The sequence below is a fragment of the Triticum urartu genome, chromosome 7, assembly GCF_003073215.2.
Source record: "Triticum urartu cultivar G1812 chromosome 7, Tu2.1, whole genome shotgun sequence".
Taxonomy (NCBI): Eukaryota; Viridiplantae; Streptophyta; class Magnoliopsida; order Poales; family Poaceae; genus Triticum; species Triticum urartu.
This window is the reverse complement of record NC_053028.1, coordinates 88,344,145-88,366,791: the sequence shown is the minus strand read 5'-3', so window position 1 is coordinate 88,366,791 and position 22,647 is coordinate 88,344,145. Positions and strand designations below refer to the sequence as shown.

General features: G+C 45.0%; 1 protein-coding gene across 1 annotated transcript; it reads right to left on the bottom strand.

Moving 5' to 3' along the window:
• Nucleotides 1–5,982: 5,982 nt before the first annotated feature.
• On the bottom strand, nt 5,983–6,573 carry LOC125519102. Its single transcript, XM_048683984.1, has 2 exons — nt 6,203–6,573; nt 5,983–6,120 (listed from the first exon to the last, which is right to left on the bottom strand). The coding sequence occupies exons 1-2, from the start codon at nt 6,496–6,498 to the stop codon at nt 6,012–6,014; spliced, it is 405 nt and encodes a 134-aa protein (XP_048539941.1). The 5' UTR covers nt 6,499–6,573; the 3' UTR covers nt 5,983–6,011.
• Nucleotides 6,574–22,647: the final 16,074 nt, after the last annotated feature.

Sequence of the window (22,647 nt, the reverse complement as noted above, 5' to 3'; positions counted from 1 at the left end):
GCTTAACTATCATCACTTTCTTCTGTGTTTCACACCCAGGAGGGAATCTCTGTAATAGTTAGGGTAGCTAGTTATGTGTTTTGGCATTTGAAACGCGAAGAAATTTTATGTGCAAGCAAATTCTTTCATGCATTTACTGATTTTTTCAGCTAAATGACCCTGAAATTGAAAAGCATTTCAAATAAACTCAGAAAAGGTTGAAAGTTGGCATGGTATCATAATTTCACCCACATAGTATGTGCAAAAAAGTAGAGAGGGTTACCGCAAAAACTGGATGTACTTCGTGTACAAAATGGACAATCTGTTTCGAAGTATCAGGGTTTCGGACGAAAACTCATCCGTTACAAAGGCATTTCATTTTTAAAATAACCTAAGCATTATCAAATTGAATATAATGATAAAACACACTAATATTAAACATAAGAAAAAAGAATCACTGAAAAATCTATTTTCAAAGTTAAGTTATTCACGAAAATAAATAAAGCAAAAAATAAGAAAAAAAAGCCCACCTACTGGGCCACAGCGGCCTGCATATGACTAGAAACCCAAATTCAAGTTGGGCCAGGATGCAGGCCCGCTAGCCCAGTAGGCCCAACAGGGCATCGCAGAAGAGGTAGGCCCAGAAGGCCTGCTTAAGAGAGGAGCTCGAGACAGCAGCGACGGCGGGACTTATAAGCAGGTGCCCCTCGACTAGCGAGGTGGGACTAAACTTTTGTGCCCCTCGCCTGGCAGCGCACACCCTTTAGTACCGGGTCGTGGCACCAACCGATACTAAAGGGGGGGCCTTTAGTACCGGTTGGAGCCACCAACCGGTACTAAAGGGGGTCGCTTCCCGCCGCTTGGGCTAGCCAAAAAAGACCTTTAGTACCGGTTGGTGGCTCCAACCGGTACTAAAGGTGGGTTCTATATAAGAAAAAACACTTCAAAATTTCGTCAGTTTCTCATCTCTCCCTCTGCTTCTTCTCCTCTGCACCGTCGCCCGCCGCCCCCGCCGTCTCCATATCCCTCGTCGCCGCCCCGGCCCGTCGCCGCCCCCGTCGCCGCCCCGTCCCCGTCGTCGCTGCCCTGTCGTCCCATCCCCGTCGTCACTGCCGCCCCGTCCCGGCCGCGTCGTCACCGTCCCCGTCGTCGTCGCCGCCCCGGCCCGTACGTCCCCGTCCCCGTCGTCGCCGCCCCGTCGTCACCGCGCCCGTCGCCGTCCCCGTCGCCGCGCGCCCCCCGTCGCCACTCGCCTCACCGGCCGGTGAGCACGCACACACACACACATACATTTTTAGTTATAGATTTTTCTGTTTTTTAGAAATTGTTAGACATTTTTCTGTTTTTTAGAAATAGTTAGAAATGTTAGAATTGTTAGAATTGTTAGAATAGTTAGAAATGTTAGAATTGTTAAATTTTTTTCTGTTTTTTAGTTATAGAAATAGTTATAAAAAAGTTAGAATTGTTAGAAATTTTTCTGTTTTTTAGTTATAGAAATAGTTATAAAAAAGTTAGAAAATTTTCTTTTTTTAGTTATAGAAATATTACAAATGTTATAGAAATGTTAGTTATATATAGCATTGTTAGAAATGTTATAGAAATGTTAGAAATTTTAGTTATCAAAATCCAATCATTAAAAAAATGTTACTTTTTGCGGGCATATAGCTAGTATTTGTTGTCGACGATGCCCGGCCCGCATCCTCGCCGTCAACACGTCTGCGACGATGTCCAGCTGACCCATGTCCGGGACTGGGCTCCGCCGGGCTGGCACTGGGAGGTGCTGCCTGGAGGGGCGCGCCGCTTGATGAGGAACCCGGCCCCGGGTCCCGTCGTCGATCCTGATCTCGTTTGGTGGCGTTCGCGTGGGCCAGTTTCGGTGCGGAGGGAGCCGGCCCCGCCGGAGGTGGTACGTCGTCGTGTCAGGGAGGAGGACGAGCACGTCCATCGCTACATGGTTGTGTTAGAGGGCGGCAGGTTCTCCAATACCTGGCAGTTTCTTCAGGGATCTCACTTCAGCTATGATCCTGTGAGGGTTCCTTCTCTTTGGGTGTCCACCGCCCGCGCCGCACTTCAGCTATGAGCCAGTGATGTACTATTCAATATTATATATTATTCAAGACGATGTATTCGAGATTAAATCTATTATTCGAGACGATGTATTCGAGATTATATCTATTATTCGAGACGATCTATTCGAGATTATATCTATTATTCGAGATTATACTAAATTGTTTTATATTTCTTTTGGCATAGTTAAATAAAAGCTATGGCGGACAATACCGACAGAGAGAGAGAACAGACCATGTTCGATATCATACGCGGGCCAGATGATGATCAGAATGAAGAAGATTTTGACGGCTCCGAATTTCTAAACAACACCGGAGAGGGTGATATGATATTCGATCGCGACGACCGAACTGATGAAGTCATGAACTACGACGAAGAACATGTTGATCCTGAAACAACAAACACCGGCGAGGTATATATATTTATATAAGCAGGAATCTGGTGATCATCGCATGTTTTAAATGAGTTGAAGATATATTAATGAATCGATCTTTCTTCTTTCAGCCATCCGAATCGAGCAAATCTTCAGGCAAAAGGACGAAACGAGGCCCGAACAAAAATTTGAAGGAGGGCGTAAAGTACAATATCGAGGCATTCAAACCTAATGGCGAACCATTAGCGCCTAAGAAGATTGCGGACAAGTTCGTTCGTCAGTGCGGAGTTCTTGTGAAGGACCAACTCCCAATCTCCCTTCAAGAATGGAGAAAGCCAGCAAAGCCACGTCCAAATGTTACTTTTGTCGACGAGAATCAAAAAAACTGCTTTTGGGATACTCTCATGGAACATTTCACCCTACCAGATCATTTCACAGAAGCAGATGTGCAGAAAGTCAAGGACGCTGCTTTTAGGAAGATGGCGGTTGCATTCAAGAACCACAAGAGAACGACGTGGGAGAAGTACGTCAAGGGAGGAAGGAAGACTCCAGTATTCGAGGGGATACTAGAGAATCAAAGTGCTCATTGGGAAGATTTCGTGAAATTCAAGGATTCAGAATTAGCTAAGGAACGGTCGAGAATAAACAAGAAGAATGCCGAAAAAAAGGATAAGTTCCATAAGCTGGGGCCAGGTGGCTACGCGGTGGCAATGCCTAAGTGGGATAAGTCTGAGAAAGAGATGGAGGATGCAAGTGTCACTCCGGTTACTAAGAGCTGGCCCCCCAGGTGCAGGACTTGGTTCTATGCGCATGGGGGGGAGTTGGACCCGAAGACAGGCAATGTTTCGGCGAAGGCATGTCTGAACGGAGCCGACGATGCGATACTTGTTGCAATAGAAGAGGCTCGATCGGGGGTGTTCCAGCCCAACAGAGAGAACGACGAGCTTACGCGTGCCCTGGGAAATCCTGAACACCCGGGAAGAACACGAGGCAAGGGCGCTATTCCGTGGTATGAGGGGTTTTCAGACTGGAACGCCGACTACAGAACTCGTGCAAGAAAGAAGATTGCGGAGGAGAAGAAGAGGAAGATGGAGGAGGAGCAGAGGAAGCGGGACTATGAACGCCTTCAAGGCCTAGAAGCAAGTCAAGCGGAATTGGCAGTTAAATTCCAGCGGCAGCAGGAGCAGATCGACTCACTTAGCCAGCAAAGGGGGTCTCAGCAGCTGCAGCAGCTAGCGGATGATCCAGCATTGGATAGCACCGCCCCATCCATGCCGAGAAGCAGCGTGGGTTCCGCCCCGGGCGACGCAGTGCTGGATAGATACCCCATGGATGACATCACGGAGAACACTAACTGCGAGCTACACTTCAAAATGAAGAACAAATCCATGAAGGAGTCAACAACAGCGGCTAGAGCAGAGACGGCAGCGGTCAGTGACAGTAGCGGCAGCAACGGGCACGCACGAGCGGCAGCAGGCGGGCATGGTGACGCACACGCGAGGGCGACGGAGGGGCACGACCAGGGAGGGGGTGCGGAGCCGAGCTCCCTATCACCGCGTTCGTCGGGAGGAGGACCCACGCCCAGGTCGCGGGGTCGCCGGAGGCGTGGCGCAGCCGCGAGTGGCGCGTGGTGGTGGATTTCCACGCCGAGGTGCTCGGGCGGCACCTCGCCGACGGTCTCCTCGGGCCGTCCTCCCGCGCCGTCTGCCTCAGCGGGGCCTAGCAGGCGCTCGCGCTGTGGGAGCTCGGTGTGGCCGTGGCTCTCGCCGTCGCGAGGATGTGCTCCCCGCCGCTCACAATCGCCGGTGACGACCGCCGCCTGCCGTTCGATTGGTGTGTGTGTGTGTGAGAGAGAGAGACCTGACAAGGGGGCCCCACCCAGGTCAAAACCGCCGTTGACTAGTGCCACATCAGCAGCGGGTGGAGAAAAACCAGCCGGGGGGTGTTTTGTCCGGTTTGGGTTTGTTTGCGGGTAAAAGAAGCGGAAAAATAGATCAAGGGGTAAAGTGAACCACCCACTTTATTCAGGGTAGTAAAATGGACTTTTTTCACACAATAACAGTTTCAAGACCTCGTGAGTAAGGCAACTTCTACTTATAGGGCTCGTGAAGTGCCACATAGAGGATATGCCAGATACCAGGTGACCACTTTTCGATCTGACGGATGAGTCCATCCGTATTCCCTCCAAGCCTTTGCTGCAACAAAACAACAATCAACTGAATTATTAATATTTAATCTTGTCACTCAAGCTCCTACTTCAACTTAAAGAGGACTTTGTTCACCATTTGGATAGTATAGTTAACATTGTAAATACTTCAGTTTAAATGAATACAGAGGCGCGGACACATGAATACAATTTGAATTGCGCACCTTAATATAGTTTGGCAGTTTGTTGAAGTGCTTGTAGCTGTGCCTGCATAGTTTCACATAGTCATTCGGAAAGTCCTTGTCGTAAGTCACCTTCTTCTCTTGACTCCGACGAATTAACTGCGACAGCAGCCACGGAGTTTGTCCGCCTGCTTCCAGAGGCCACGTCAATCCCGACCTGTTGATCCTACCGGACACTTGCTGGGAGTACGCATAGGATTCCATGAGAAACTCGCCTTTCTTCGGATTGTCCCACTGATCCGGGTGGCCCTCCAAAAGAGCTTGGGTGTTTTCTGTCAGAATCCCAATACATGATATGAAGTCTTCACTGCCCTTGCTTGGAGTGACACCGTGGCATTCAAAGCACTCTGTAACAATCTTCCTTACACTTGCCCAAGCCCGCACCGCATGAGCCGGAATGCTGACGTCTTCAACTATGATAAACCAAGAAAATAAAGCAAAAATGAAATTTGCTAGTACTTGTAGTATCATTGTATAATATAACTTTATAAAAGGGCACTTGAACAAACCCTGCACCCACATGAGTTTTCTTTTCTTTTGCATCGTAACAAAAATTCACTCATCAAAATATTTGGGTATTATATGCACATTACCAATTTTTGTGCAAATGTATACAGTTTTATTATATGTTCATCCTTGTCTTCCTCTGCACAGGACAGCATTTAGCTGTACAAACCCAATGCAAGTGCATATAGTACTTGCACATGGAAAATGCACATCTGCACCTATTTGGATCTACTCCAATAATTCCCCCACACCTTTTCCGCTATAAGAACTGTGCAGGAACTGTAAAAAAACATGGGCTGTGGCAATACTACAAAATGTACCTGTACACAATTTGGTGCTAAAACATGACTATATGCATCCTACAAAAGGCCAATGTCAGAAAAGCTTTGTTACAGAGCCTAGTATCAAAATGACCATATGTGTCCTAACAAAAAGAGCAAAATGCGCATGTTTTGAATAGCAAGCATACTATCCATCGTTCAGGTTGCACCGATTTAATTATTTTGCGTAGCACAAAATATTCAGGTGTACATCTTAGAGTTGTTTCAAACATAAATCCACGACTTTTCATAACAAGGTGCACATGAGTAAACTGTTTCATGAGAGCTCAGGTGCCAAACATCCATGCGTATAGGGGTTTTCTGTTGTAAGAAGACACTTACCCTTAAGTATCAGCACCTGTAGCTTTGGTGTCTTATCAGGAAGCAGCTTGACGTATAGCTCTTTCATTGAGAATTCTTCCTTTGCAACGATACCTCGGGGATACTTCCTTAGCAAGAATACTTTTCACCAGACTTGCAAGTTGGCTACATAGGACAACAAGAAGAAAGTTAAAAACTGTGTGAAAAAACAGAGGGCATATGTTGCAGAGTGTAAAGCAAAACGTACATGGTCATATTTCTGAGGATGGGCAGCATGGTGCCATCAGCGAACAGTTCAATGGGTTTCCTTTTGTTCAACCATTTGCTGAAGGACCCATCCACTTCAGAGATGATCACACACTCTGAATTGACGTAATTTTCAACTTGGATAGCAGCAGGATGTGCCAAAGCTCTGACAAAATGGTAGTCTGAAGCCCAATCCTTCGAACTTGTAACACCCCTCTTGATAAACCTGTTGAATTTGATGGGCCCAACTTTGTACGAGCACTTGAAGAACTTCATTTCACTGTTGTCGAAATCCATAGGCTTCTCATCATAGCCTAGCAATGTAATGTTCTCTTCGATTGTCCCCGAATTGCGATAAAAATCCTTAATGGCTTGAACTGATGTAAAACAAAGTGAATTGTTAATTAAGCATTCAGCTGTTGTAGTAGACTGCTTGATGAGGAACCCGGCCCCGGGTCCCGTCGTTGATCCTGATCTCGTTTGGTGGCGTTCGCGTGGGCCAGTTTCGGTGCGGAGGGAGCCGACCCCGCCGGAGGTGGTACGTCGTCGTGTCAGGGAGGAGGACGAGCACGTCCATCGCTACATGGTTGTGTTAGAGGAGGGGATACTATGAGCCAGTGATGTACTATTCAATATTATATATTATTCGAGACGATGTATTCGAGATTAAATCTATTATTCGAGACGATGTATTCGAGATTATATCTATTATTCGAGACGATCTATTCGAGATTATATCTATTATTCGAGATTATACTAAATTGTTTTATATTTCTTTTGGCATAGTTAAATAAAAGCTATGGCGGACAATACCGACAGAGAGAGAGAACAGACCATGTTCGATATCATACGCGGGCCAGATGATGATCAGAATGAAGAAGATTTTGACGGCTCCGAATTTCTAAACAACACCGGAGAGGGTGATATGATATTCGATCGCGACGACCGAACTGATGAAGTCATGAACTACGACGAAGAACATGTTGATCCTGAAACAACAAACACCGGCGAGGTATATATATTTATATAAGCAGGAATCTGGTGATCATCGCATGTTTTAAATGAGTTGAAGATATATTAACGAATCGATCTTTCTTCTTTCAGCCATCCGGATCGAGCAAATCTTCAGGCAAAAGGACGAAACGAGGCTCGAACAAAAAGTTGAAGGAGGGCGTAAAGTACAATATCGAGGCATTCAAACCTAATGGCGAACCATTAGCGCCTAAGAAGATTGCGGACAAGTTCGTTCGTCAGTGCGGAGTTCTTGTGAAGGACCAACTCCCGATCTCCCTTCAAGAATGGAGAAAGCCAGCAAATCCACGTCCAGATGTTACTTTTGTCGACGAGAATAAAAAAAACTGCTTTGGGATACTCTCATGGAACATTTCACCCTACCAGATAATCTCACAGAAGCAGATGTGCGGAAAGTCAAGGACGCTGCTTTTAGGAAGATGGTGGTTGCATTCAAGAACCACAAGAGAATGACGTGGGAGAAGTACGTCAAGGGAGGAAGGAAGACTCTAGTATTCGAGGGGATACTAGAGAATCAAAGTGCTCATTGGGACGATTTCGTGAAATTCAAGGATTCAGAATTAGCTAAGGAACGGTCGAGAATAAACAAGAAGAATGCCGAAAAAAGGATAAGTTCTATAAGCTAGGGCCAGGTGGCTACGCGGTGGCAATGCCTAAGTTGGGATAAGTCTGAGAAAGAGATGGAGGATGCAAGTGTCACTCCGGTTACTAAGAGCTGGCCCCCCAGGTGCAGGACTTGGTTCTATGCGCATGGGGGGGAGTTGGACCCGAAGACAGGCAATGTTTCGGCGAAGGCATGTCTGAACGGAGCCGACGATGCGATACTTGTTGCAATAGAAGAGGCTCGATCGGGGGTGTTCCAGCCCAACAGAGAGAACGACGAGCTTACGCGTGCCCTGGGAAATCCTGAACACCCGGGAAGAACACGAGGCAAGGGCGCTATTCCGTGGTATGAGGGGTTTTCAGACTGGAACGCCGACTACAGAACCCGTGCAAGAAAGAAGATTGCGGAGGAGAAGAAGAGGAAGATGGAGGAGGAGCAGAGGAAGCGGGACTATGAACGCCTTCAAGGCCTAGAAGCAAGTCAAGCGGAATTGGCAGTTAAATTCCAGCGGCAGCAGGAGCAGATCGACTCACTTAGCCAGCAAAGGGGGTCTCAGCAGCTGCAGCAGCTAGCGGATGATCCAGCATTGGATATCACCGCCCCATCCATGCCGAGAAGCAGCGTGGGTTCCGCCCCGGGCGACGTAGTGCTGGATAGATACCCCATGGATGACATCACGGAGAACACTAACTGCGAGCTACACTTCAAAATGAAGAACATATCCATGAAGGTGGCGGACGCCGTTGCTTTTTCAAATTCCCCCGAGACAACCTTCCATTGCAACCGGATTCCAGCGGGCTATGCTCGTGTCTTGGTTGATGAGGTGGTGGACCCATATTCGAAGCTACAGCTTGACATTCCTGGAGTTGACGACGAGCACACATTGGGAGAGGCCATACATGATGTCATCCTAGAGAAAGGATTGCATCTTTCGAAGGCCACCAACACCGCGTCACCCGACTCCTCGTCGAAGTCCGCCACCGAGTCAGCAGACTCCTGCTCCAAGTCCACCAACGCGTGAGGCCACTCCTCCTCCTCCAAGTCCGGCAAAGTGTCAGGCCACTCCTCCTCCAAGTCCGACACAGCGTCAGACGTCCACTCCTCCTCCAAGTCCGGCACAACCTCAGGCCACTCCTCCTCCAAGTCCGGCACAGCTTCAGGCCACTCCTCCTCGTCCAACTCAGCCCCGTCAGCCGTCTCCGCCGCCTCAACAATCGTAGAAGAGACACCCCACAGCTATGGTGCGTAGCGGTACCAGTCGAGGTCATAGTACAGGAAGTACAGGCGGAGGCAAGCGATATAAATATGGTCCAAACCTCACTACTCCTCTTCCTGTGAGGGCTTACGACAGGACCGAGGAGCAAACCAATGCCATAGTGCGGGCAGAAGTCGACGCCCATTTTGGACCGAAACCGCCACCGCCGCCAAGGGAGAAAGTGCCTGTGGAAGTAGTTGACCACTTCATTCGTATGGCTCAACCACCAGCTCCTAAGCCTGTTGACACAGACTATGAGCGCCACATCAGGAAGTTACATCGACAACGTCTACAGAAGGAGGCGAGCTCGAGCTCGAGCAAACAACAAGCAGCTGTCAAAAAATGCGGGAAAACCGTTGCCCAGCTGGGAGAACAGGCGGCGCAATCGATCCCCCCGCTTATTGTGCCGCCAACAACACGTGACAGTACGCGCGCCCAATATTATTGTGGCCAAACAGTTTACGTTCCCGAGGTGGGCGATGTGGTAATAACCCAAGAGCATATAATGCAGGCTGAAACTCTCAAAATCACTGTTGGACAACTCCTCGAGATCGAGGACATGCCTGTGCTTAAAGAGGAGGAAATAAAATGGAAATATGCCCGGGGTCAACCTTTGGTCAAGCCAGAAGAGGTCAAGAAGCTCCCAACAAGAATGTATGAATTACATGAATGGTACATGAACATTACCAAGAGATCCGATCGAGAGTCCCTCATGGTGCAAGTCAAGAAGGATCATTACTACCATGAGAAACCTGTGACCGTTGATTATTCTGAACTGTTTCAGTTATACAATCGAGACGCACTCGACAAATCTATCGTCAGTTGCTATTGTCTGTAAGTGATTTCTTTCTGTAATTTAAGTCTCAAGCTAGCTGTAGTGATCCTTTTGATCAATCATTACCTGTAATTATCCTCACTATATTCTTTTCTGTGGTATTATGCAGGATGAAGATGTATGAAATGAGAAAAGGTGGACGCTATGGCATTGGGTTCATTGACCCAAACACCGTTAATGAATACACATGGAAAATAAACAAGCATCATGAAAAGCAGGTAGAGGACAGCATGCTAGAGTTCTTGAAGCGCCTCAAATACAATGAAGATATACTACTTCCTTACAACTTCCAGTGAGTCACACTTTCTTGTACTACAAATTCTCTGTTTTTGCCTACTAACTAGCTACATGTTTTTGCTTACATATGCCCGCTTAATTAAGACATGCAAACGTGTGTGCATGCAGATTTCACTGGATCTTGTGTATCATTAAAGTTGATGCCGGAACAGTTGAAATACTGGACTCGCTACTCAAAGCAAATAGTGACTATAACATCTTGTTTGGGATAGTCAACAGGTAATTTCAATCATTATTAACTATATATATCGGCCTATTTAGTTCGTCATTTCATGATATGAACTATTTAATAACCCCTTTATTCATTTTCTTTGTCGGCAGGCAGGGCTTGGGCAAGGTTCATCAGCATCACGGAAGGCGAATGGAAACGACAGCTGAAATGGTTTCGACCCAAGGTAAGTAATTAAGTAGTACTAGCTAGCTAGCTAGCTGCCATCTCTTTAATTATCATACTTGATTAATTATTATCTGATCAAATTAAATTCCATTCTCGTAATAAAGGCCCTGAAGCAGGCGCAGGGGACTGATCTGTGTGCATTCTGCGTTTGCGAGAACATTCGCATGATGGCGTCCGAAAGGAGCAGATCTCAAAGACAGGAATGGGTACGCTTGTCAGAACACTATTCACAATTTTTACACCATTATCGATATCTAGTCACACAACTAATACACATGCATATTGATCTCCTTCTTAACAGTTCAAAGAGGTGCGGGACAAGCTCCTAGAAACGGAGCGCGTAGAAGCACTTCAAGAGGAAATAGCGGGATTTTTGCTCGACCAGGTCATAAATCCGAAGGGAGAATACTATTACCCGCTACCGCCCCCATCGACCAGGTCATGAACCACTTCCAATTGTCATCGTGCTCCGAAGGCACCAATCAGGCTAATGCCACTGGCTCCAAAGGCAACATGCATATGTAGGAGAAATTGTATATAGCTATACATGTGTGTATGTGTGAATTAATATGGTGGTTTGTGAGACATTGACGATATATATATATGATTGGTTCTACTAGAAATTCTATTTATATATATATATGCATAACGTGTACAATGTGTAGTATCGTAAAATACCAGCAAACGAAAAAGAATTAAAATGGAAAACACAAAATTAAATGAAAAAGAAATCATAAAACCAAAAACCCCCCAAACATTTTAGTACCGGTTGGTGTTACCAACCGGTACTAAAGGGCTCCCGGCCCCCGGAGCTGGCTCGTGCCACGTGGTTGCCCTTTAGCACCGGTTCGTGCTGAACCGGTACTAAAGGGGGGGGGCTTTAGTGCCCAAACTTTAGTGCCGGTTACCTAACCAGCACTAAAGGGCCTTACGAACCGGTGCTATTGCCCGGTTCTGCACTAGTGATCAGAGGGGTATTAAGTAGCATATTGGATATGAACATATAATCTTCCACCAAATAAACCATATAGTAATTAACTAGAAGATCTGATCAACACTACTAGTCATCCACAAACACCAATCTATAGTTCCGGTAACAAGATTGAACACAAGGGATGAACTAGGGTTTGAGATGAGATGGTGTTGTTAAATATGTTGATGAAGATTGCCCTCCCCAAGATGAGAGAGTTGTTGGATGATGATGAGGACGATGATTTCCCCCTCCGGGAGGGAAGTTCCCCCGGCGGAATAGCTCTGCCGGAGGGCAAAAGTGCTCATGCCCAAGTTCCGCCTTGAAACGACGGTGCTCCATACCAAAAGTCCTCTCCTTATTTTTTCTATGTCAAAATGACTTATATACCAGAAGACGGGCACCGGAGGTGGGCCTCAGTGAGCACAACCCACTAGGGCGCGACTGGGCTCCCTGGCGCACCCAGATGGGTTGTGCCCACCTGGTGGGCCCTCTCTGGTACTTATTTGCTCCAATATTCATCATATATTTCATAAAATTTCTCCGTGAAGTTTCGGCTTGTTTGGAGTAGTGTAGAATAGGTAGCTTGACGTAGCTTTTTCAGATCCAGATTTCCAGCTACCGGAGTTCCCCCTCTTTTGTGTGTACCTTGTAAATTATGAGAGAAAATGCATTAGAATTACTTCAAAAAGCATTATTATGCATAAAAACATCATAAATAACAGTAAAGAAACATGATGCAAAATGGACGTATCAGTCACCTCTTGTTCTTCGTTGGGAGGCCAGATCTAGAGCCCGTTTGGGGCTCCGGAGAGGGGAATCTTCGTCCTTCATCATCACCAACCCTTCTCCATCGCCAATTCCATGATGCTCCCCACCGGGAGTGAGTAATTCCTTCGTAAGCTCGTTGGTCGGTGAGGAGTTGATAGATTCATCATGTAATCTAGTTAGTTTTGTTAGGGCTTGATCCCTAATATCTACTATGTTCTGAGGTTGATGTTGTTATAACTTTACCATGCTTAATGCTTGTCACTTTGGACCCGGGTGCCATGATTTCAGATCTGAACCATTTATATTATCACCATTATATTCATGTTCTAGATCTGATACGACCGTGTGTTCTGTCACTACTGGCGTTACTGTTATTCCGCCTTATCCTAAGGATGTGTATGCACCATATATACCAAGGTACCTGCCTATCATCTACACTATGAGCCAGATTGCTAATTTGCATTGTACTGTTGAGAGCAAGATTATGCATGTCAAGGAACGAGCTAGCCAGATGTTACCAAGTTATGTATGCATGCAACCAATAATGTGTAGAGCTAGGATTGAGCAAACAAAAGAATCTGCATGCAACATTGATGCGCCAGAGATAAGCAAGGTCACGTACATGCATGAGAAATTAGTCCATTACGTAGCTACAATACAGGAAAGAGTCCTGACCAAATACAGGTTCCATCATGTACGGTCACCCGATCAGGAATTGTACTTCGTGACGTACATGAAGATTCAAGATTTGCTTTCTTTGAAACAACCGGGTGGGGTCCACCTACAGACTACACGAGAAGCCTCACCACCAACCAAACAAGTCATCGTTATTTTTGTTTCCTTAGATTAAATCAAGTCGGTTGTTATCTTTTGGTAGAACAAGTTTGTTTTTCCTTTGAATTAGAGGTGTGCCTAGCGTGTTGGTCAAACCATGGTAGGGTCGGCTATACTAGTATAAATAGCCAGCGTATGGTCATTGTAAAGACAGGTTATTTTTATATGAAATAGACACGATGTGTTTTTCAGCGTAGAAACCTGTATCAAGTTTTAGAGGGATCTTTAGAAAACCTCTGTTTTGCGATTTCTCTTCGTGAAAATTGTTTTGCGCGTGAGTACCTTCGTCGAGATTGGTTTTCTCGTGCTGGGCCGCAGGTTCAAACCCTCTACTTCGTGTACATCACGTGCGCGGGCGAGAGGTTGCTACTGCTGGTGGTGGAGTGTCGTGAAAAATCGGGCCGCAACAACGGATCGGATCTCGCCATGAGGTTCGGTTAATATCAAGATCCGATCTTGCAAATTATAGTCACCTACTATGTGTTACGATCCAACAACCCCGGAGTGACAATAGTCAGGACCACTTCCGTGATGACCGTAGTTTGAGGAGTTCATGTATTCACCGTGTGTTAATGTTTTGTTCCGGTTCTCTATTAAAAGGAGGCCTTAATATCCATTAGTTTTTTAATTGAACCCCACTGTCATGGGAGGGTAGGACAAAAGATGTCATGCAAGTTATTTCCATAAGCACGTATGAATTTTTACGGCATACATGCCTTACATTATATTTATGAACTGGAGCTAGTGCCGTATCGGCCTGGGTTATGACTGTTACATGATGAATATCATTCAACAAATTACCGATCCAATGCCTACGAGTTTATCTTATATTGTTCTTACTAAGTTACTACTGCTATCGTTAGTGTTGCACTTGCTACAAAACTATTGCTATTATTGTTACCGTTACTATTGCTGCTGTCACTACTATTGTTACCGTTACTATTGCTACAAAACTATCATATACTTTGCTATTGATCACGTCGCTACAGATAATTAATCTCCAGGTGTGGTTGAATTGACAACTCAGCTGCTAATACTTGCAAATATTCTTTGGCTCCCTTGTGTCGAATCTATAAATTTGGATTGAATACTCTACCTCGAAAATTGTTACGATCCCCTATACTTGTGGGTTATCAGGCCCATGGGTCTATCTTTTATCATATATTAAAATAAAAAATACTTTGATGCAATTTTCTTTTATTTCTTTTGTTTTGTATTTTTGTGTGATCTATATATCAAAAACTATAGAATTTAATCTTGCTTATAACCGTAAAGGGATTGACAACCCCTTGTTCGTGTTGGGTTGCAAGTATTTGTTGTTTGTGTGCAGGTGCTGTTAACGACTCGTTGCTTGATTTTTCTAGTTGATTGATAACCTTGGTTTCATAATTGAGGGAAATACTTATTTTTACTATACTGCATCATCCTCTCTCTTTAGGGAAATACCAACGCAGCTCACAAGTAGCAGTGCTTGAATCCTTAAGGAGTGCATGCACCTTTGGCGGATGGTGCCGACAGCTACTCGAAGACGGGAGCGGTGACGATTGCTCCTAGCATCCACAAATGAGGGTTACTACGGGAGAGGAGGGGAGAGTGAGAAGGGAGGGCCCAGGTAAACCTAACACAGTAAAGGAGGGAATGGGCCAAAATTTTAAACCACAAAATTCTCTCCCTCTATCCAATTAATCGACCCGACAACTAGTTAATCTGCTGGACCAGTTAACGTGATGGATAAGGTGTTATCACATCTGTGACCTAAGAATTCGGGATTAACCGCCCAATTACCTTAAACTAGTAGAATGCCCGTGCGTTGCTACGAGCTATAATGTGTATGTTTGAGATTCCCTCTTCAGACATCAAACGGATGCCCAATTAGCTCCCCGAAATCCAACCGTTTGGACAGCTTGGGCTCCCCCAAATCCAGCCAATATGTGGGGGAGAAAAGTGAGTGTCCAGACTATCCGTCATGTTATCTCCAACACAAAAACCCCACCCCATGATGCATACTCCTTTTTTCCATATCATACCCTCCCCTTCCCATTGGTTTACCCGCCCTAGTGGAACATTTGTTTCTAGAGCCCTCTCCTTTTCTCACGTTCGTCATAGCACCATCCATCCTTTACACCGTACTTCCACTGGAGCCACATTGCTCTCTGTCCCGATCCCCTCTCCCTGTATTCATGTTGATGCGCCACCGCCATCAAGGGGGGCGAAGGCGTGGGCTGCCCATGACGCCCCTCGAGCCAAGAAGGCAGTTGTAACATATAGTTGAACGTCATGCATTACCACGAAATAAGAGTATAAAGTATGATATCCGTTATTGGGCATGCAACTGATACGTCACCATCTCCGCTATTAACTCTTGAAGCAACCAACCAATAAATTTACGCTTCTATTGAAGCCAAAAATTTGTACGACTTGGTAAAAAATGAAACGCTCACTCTTGCAAGTTGCTACACAGCCTTCTCTAATAAAATGTAATTTACCATATTTTGAAGAGTATCAAAAATATTCCTCTCAAACAGTCGTAAGTCAACAGACCAACCACAATCCTCATCCCCTCACTCTCAACCCACACTCTTATCACAAAATCTATTTCGCCGTGTTCTAAGTGAGCCAATGATAGACATCGCGGTGGCAGGCCAACAACAAGGGACAAGGGAAGCAACCGCTTTCCTATCTTAGTGCCAGAAATCAACCTACCTTTTTATGGAACGAAAATAAAAATGAAATTTGCATCTATATCAAATTAAAAATCAACCGCACTTGTTGTGCGAATTGGACACCGTGGAACACGACCTTTGCCTTTGGCCCCCCATGGCCACCGGTTGTCCGAGTAACAAACATGATGGTTGTTTGCTTGGTAGATGACAAATCAAAAGAGAATGCACAAAGCACTCTGCCTGCAATCTTGAGCCGTCGGACGTAGCAGCCACTGGCGCCTTTCTCAAATTGTTGTTCATATACACAAGATGGAATTATTCTTGCAAAATGGCATACATGTACATGTTGTATAATGAAATGTAAGTATATCTGTGTATGGATAATGTAGGCTATACATGTTGTGCATAACTTTATTTAAAAAAAAACTCAGATGTGGAAATTGCTAAGCTACCGGCTATGTCCTGAATATACTGAAATTGACTTCATAGGCAGGATCCGCATATTGATCCAGCACGGAAGAACATCCCCTGCTCCTAGTGTAACCTAACTGACAAACATGAATACACATATCTGACGGATTGCATTACCTCAAGTGCACACAGTTGGTTTCTGGCCTAAGAGTTGATCTGACATTGCATGGAACATCCCCTGCTCCTAGTAGAACGCCCATGCATTGCAACTGGCTGCGTTGGTGACTTCTTTTTTACCTCTATATAAAATGCTCTCCTTTTCTTCCTTCCCCAACTAAAAATGTTTCTCGGACTGATATGTGAATGTATAAATTTACAAACATACTAAAATATCAAGAGCTAAAGACATATTTATGGAATAACATTTCTACAACACATTAGATTGGGAACATCTATAATGGTGACTTGCCACCAAATCCCATTTATATTTCAGAACGTGTTTGTCCTACCAATATGTACCTTCAAGATCTCTCTGCCCTCTCTCCCTCCCTCGATCCCCCCCTCTCTTGATCTCGAGTGTGTTGCCTACAAGTGGCAGCATCGCACGCACGCACGCACGCACATTTCGTTCGATCACATCAGAATGCTATATTTAACCATCCATATTTTTTTAGTATGATACATTGTTTTGAAGAGAACAAAAATGGTTGTGCATATGATAACTTACTTCAAGACATCATCTCATCTACGTAGGTCCCGTTCGGGGATCAGAAGGACCCAAATAGCCATAGCAATGAAAATAATGACATACAACATAGGAGAGTTTGTACAATTATATACAAGCTTATGGTGTTGACATAAGCATTAGTTGATTGGAACTCCATTCTGGCAGTAACCACAAAATCTGACATCCTCTTGGATGTCGACCTTGGATGTCGACACAACCATGATGTCCGCCCCCTCATGGTTTGTTCTTCTTCACTTTTGAAGTTGCCGTACCACCCCGTCACCAACACTCACAGTGTCCCGTCGTTGCCCGTGCATTGCAATGGGGCTTTCAACAACAATCATGTATCACTCTTCAGGGTAAAAAATACTATGTATCACTCTTATTCATTCAATATATTCATTCTCTACCTCTCCAATCCATACTCGCCACCTCTGTCCATGCCGCATCCGGCTCACAATCTCTCTCTCCATCCCACTTAAATACACACTTTAATTTTCTAGCGATGACAATGCCTCATGTTTGGACTATCATTGGACATCTAACCTAATATTGTCCCCATATTAACAGATAGAAACAATTTGATGGAAATCAATCAACTGTAGTCACATGACAAAACGAGTTGCAGTAGTTAATTGCATAATTGAGCCATTTATCCCTACTTCCTGCAATCACATCAGGATAATTAATTTGACATTCCTTTTGTAGCAAAATATATTGTTTTCAACAGAACAAATATCATTGTACACTATGAAAGCAAGTCTTAATAGGTACTATTACCACAATCAGGTAATGTATGTAGGTTCGGTCCAAGGATAAAAAAGGAGTAACATATATGCTAGACGATGCACTTGTATGGAGTTGACATAAACATAGAGAACTATAGTTAAACACGAAAGCATTGATGAACTGTGTATATATACCAAAATAAAATGTAGGCAAGTTGACAGTCGTGCCATACAACAAATAAAAAAGGGTGATAGAGAGCAGTATGCAGTATAAAGACATAACCTGCACATAAGTTTAAAACAATGCCACGTCAACTAATGTTACAACCAACTAAAGCTCATGGTTCGTTATGCACACCCAGTCAATTGGACTCTGACACTGACATAGTCAACCAAAATTTACAAAATACATTCTGTAATTAACAAGTAGAACATTTCACAACAAACATCCCGTACAACCCACCTTCACTAATGTTGGAAAATAGTTTATCATGTCAAAAAAAACATATATCTTCCATGCTACAAAATGTAAGTGGAAGTTTAGACATAGCTTAGAAACAAGAAAGACCAAAACTATTTAAATTTGGGCTTTCAATCATGCACATTGGCGCAATGAATTTGTCATTTTTGTTTCCCAAATTATCATTTATTTAGGCCTAGGATACTCCAGGGGTAGATAATGATTCCATGACCGTTCTCAATTTAAATTCCTATGAAAAGTGTATATATTAAGTAGTTAAATATAAACAAGGGTTATATTAATAGCTCCAGCTTCACCTAGCAACAACTCAGTATCTGTATATGTAAAAACTACATGCCTTCATCTGGACAGAAAATTATGAGTGTTAATGGCCTTCGGTCTAAAGTACGAGCAAGCATCTCCCCCGACTGTCTAGTTCTACATGTGTACAACAGATCGAGTAAGTAGAAGCCTATGATTACTCATTCTCCTGCAAGCAACTGAACTCGGGTTAGAAGCGTTTCATTGGTCACTATCATTAATTACATTATATGATAAAATCTACAATCTTGTTAATTAATTTGAGGGCTGATATCAATGGACTAATTCCTAATTAAACCTACAGAATATCATAATACAATAATATGTATCTTATTTATTTTTAACTACGATTCTAAAATGTGAACAACAAAGGCTTCAACCTGAAAATAATGGAAATGCACCAACCTTGTCCTAGCTAAGTTAATTAACACTATCAATTGAGCCGCTCAAAAAAACACTATCAATTGAGGTACTCAAAGCTGGAAATAGAAAAGAAATATGTCTGGTGTAAAAAAGAGAACCTAAAAACTATGCACCAATTACTTTCAACGGGGCTGAAATTGCACCAATCATACCTGCCACTGACATCGATGTAGATGTAGCCTGAGCGATATAGGTATTCGGGAAATAGACATAGAACCTAATAGAATTTATACCCTGTCAGTTCTAATAGTTTTCTTCTTGCGGACAGGTACAGTTCAAACAGCTTAATATATTATCCCTGCTAACAAAACAAAACCAATCATATTTCCACCATAAGCACAAACTTGTCAACACCAGAAGCATGTTCATCTCTTCCTGGAGTTGCCTCTGCAAATTTCCGACCTGTGGTATTTTATCATATCTGGGAATAGTAAATCCCATTCTTACAAGAGTTACACGTACATGTATAAAATCAATAAAATTGCTTCTGTAAATGTGAAACATAAGAAGTCTGTTAACATGAAATTTTAAACTAACATTGCAGAATAACAAGTGAAAGTAGAATTGTTTCAATTTACGAATAGCATCACAATACAAACAGGAAAACCACATAGACGAGGAAGCAATTAAAGAAGGTACTCACTTTCCGCTGGAGCTACGGTCTGGACAGACCCCCTCCGAACTCCTTACGTCTTGCCATCCAAAAATGAGTAAACAACACACCACTTTAGTTAATTATAGGTTGTGTGGCAACTGGCAAACCGACCCAGGACAACATGTAGGCAGCGAACAATGCCCACGGCGGTCGGCGGACATGGCCGAGGTCGGCGCTGCACAATCAGAGCAGGCTGCGACGTGGCTAAGGAACAGGGCGCAATCCGCAACGACGTGGTGGGAGAAGCATGCCCCAGGAGCTGCAGACCCGCACCTTGCACCACTTCCTCGCCACGCAACGTCGAGGCTCCGCCGTAGCTCGCTTTTCGCCGCCGCTTGAGATGCCAAGTTGATGCACTCTGGAGCAGCCATCGATCATGCTTAGGCAGTCCCACCCGTCACCAGCAACCCTGAGGCACTGCCGCAACTTGGCCACGATCGCTATCCAACGCCTGGAAACACATCCCCTCAGGTCATCACCAGGAGAAGCAGAGTCGATGCATTGTGGTACAATCGTCGGTCCTAGAGGAGGGGATGGTACGAGTGTGAGGGGTGGATTGGGACGCAACGAGGGATGGAGAGGATCAGGTGCGAACTGGAGGTGACGGGGCTCGGGCGGCGTCGGAGCACGGACGAAGAACAGATCGAGCTAGTGTGGCGGCTGTGAAGGAAATATGCCCTAGAGGCAATAATAAAGTTATTATTTATTTCCTTATTTCATGATAAATGTTTATTATTCATGTTATAATTGTATTAACCGGAAACATAATACATGTGTGAATACATAGACAAACAGAGTGTCACTAGTATGCCTCTACTTGACTAGCTCGTTAATCAAAGATGGTTATGTTTCCTAACCATGGACAAAGAGTTGTTATTTGATTAACGGGATCACATCATTAGGTGAATGATCTGATTGACATGACTCATTCCGTTAGCTTAGCACTTGATCGTTTAGTATGTTGCTATTTCTTTCTTCATGACTTATACATGTTCCTCTGACTATGAGATTATGCAACTCCCGTTTGCCGGAGGAACACTTTGTGTGCTACCAAACGTCACAACGTAACTGGGTGATTATAAAGGTGCTCTACAGGTGTCTCCAAAGGTACATGTTGGGTTGGCGTATTTTGAGATTAGGATTTGTCACTCCGATTGTCGGAGAGGTATCTCTGGGCCCTCTCGGTAATGCACATCACATAAGCCTTGCAAGCATTGCAACTAATGAGTTAGTTGTGAGATGATGTATTACGGAACTGTTGGGTTGGCGTATTTTGAGATTAGGATTTGTCACTTCCGATTGTCGGAGAGGTATCTCTGGGCCCTCTCGGTAATGCACATCACATAAGCCTTGCAAGCATTGCAACTAATGAGTTAGTTGTGAGATGATGTATTACGGAACGAGTAAAGAGACTTGCCGGTAACGAGATTGAACTAGGTATTGAGATACCGACGATCGAATCTCGGGCAAGTAACATACCGATGACAAAGGGAACAACGTATGTTGTTATGCGGTCTGACCGATAAAGATCTTCGTAGAATATGTGGGAGCCAATATGAGCATCCAGGTTCCGCTATTGGAGTTCGGAGTCCCGGATGAGATCGGGGACATGACGAGGAGTCTCGAAATGGTCGAGATGTAAAGATCGATATATTGGACGACTATATTCGGACATCGGAAAGGTTCCGAGTGGTTCGGGTATTTTTCGGAGTACCGGGGAGTTACGGGAATACGGGAGAAGAAGTATATGGGCCTTATTGGGCTTTAGGGGAGAGGGAGAGGCAGGCCGCGCGCCCCCCAAGGCCTAGTCCGAATTGGACTAGGGGGAGGGGCTGCGCCCCCTCCTTCCTTCTCTTCCCTCTTCCCCTTCCTTGTCTCCTACTCCTAATACTTGGAAGGACTCCTAGTTGGACTAGGAAAGGGGGAATCCTACTCCCGGTGGGAGTAGGACTCCCCTAGGGCGCGCCATAGAAAGGGCCGGCCCTCCCCTCCTCCACTCCTTTATATACGGGGCAGGGGGCACCCCATAGACACACAAGTTGATCTTCGTGATCGTTCTCTTAGCCGTGTGCGGTGCCCCCTGCCACCATAATCCTCGATAATATTGTAGCGGTGCTTAGGCGAAGCCCTGCGACGGTAGAACATCAAGATCGTCACCACGCCGTCGTGCTGACGGAACTCTTCCCCGACACTTTGCTGGATCGGAGTCCGGGGATCGTCATCGAGCTGAACGTGTGCTAGAACTCGGAGGTGCCGTAGTTTCGGTGCTTGGATCGGTCGGATCGTGAAGACGTACGACTACATCAACCACATTGATATAACGCTTCCGCTTTCGGTCTACGAGGGTACGTGGACAACACTCTCCCCTCTCGTTGCTATGCATCACCATGATCTTGCGTGTGCGTAGGAAATTTTTGAAATTACTACGTTCCCCAACAGGCTGCGCTCAAGAAACCCTAGTCGAGGGGAGGAGCAATCGAGCGGGAGATGACGAATGGAGCGACGGCGGCACAACATCTCCCTGGTGAAACCCTACACACGAGGGGGTGCGAGAGGAGAGGAACGTCTTGGGCCGAAAGGCCGAAATGGAAATAGGAAAAAAAGAGAGGAGGCGTGCGAGGTGGGGGCGACTTCCTTCGATCGGTCGATGGGTGGAAGGGAACGAACGAACGAACGACGTATGGACTGAGCAATTAGGAGTAGAGATATCGATCGATTTTTTAAATAGTGGTAGTTTGTATTTCACTTGAAAGCAATAAACAATAGTCTGACATAGGGTTTTATCTCTAAGGAGATCCCGAACCTGGGTAAAAACCCGTGGCCATGTTACCATCGTATCAAGACCCATAGTCCGGGACCCACTATCCGAGATCTGTTATATTTGAATCCACAATTGGTGGTCCGTACAGGTCCCGCTAAGAAGTCATGGCGATTTGATGGGGATCACGAGCAGCAAGCGGGTTAACGCCGGCATGACCTTCATACCTAGCCAAACCTTTGTCTTAGGAAACATCGCCCTCCTCGCTGTCTCGGTTGGCAATCTTGGTCAAGTCAAAATCGCTG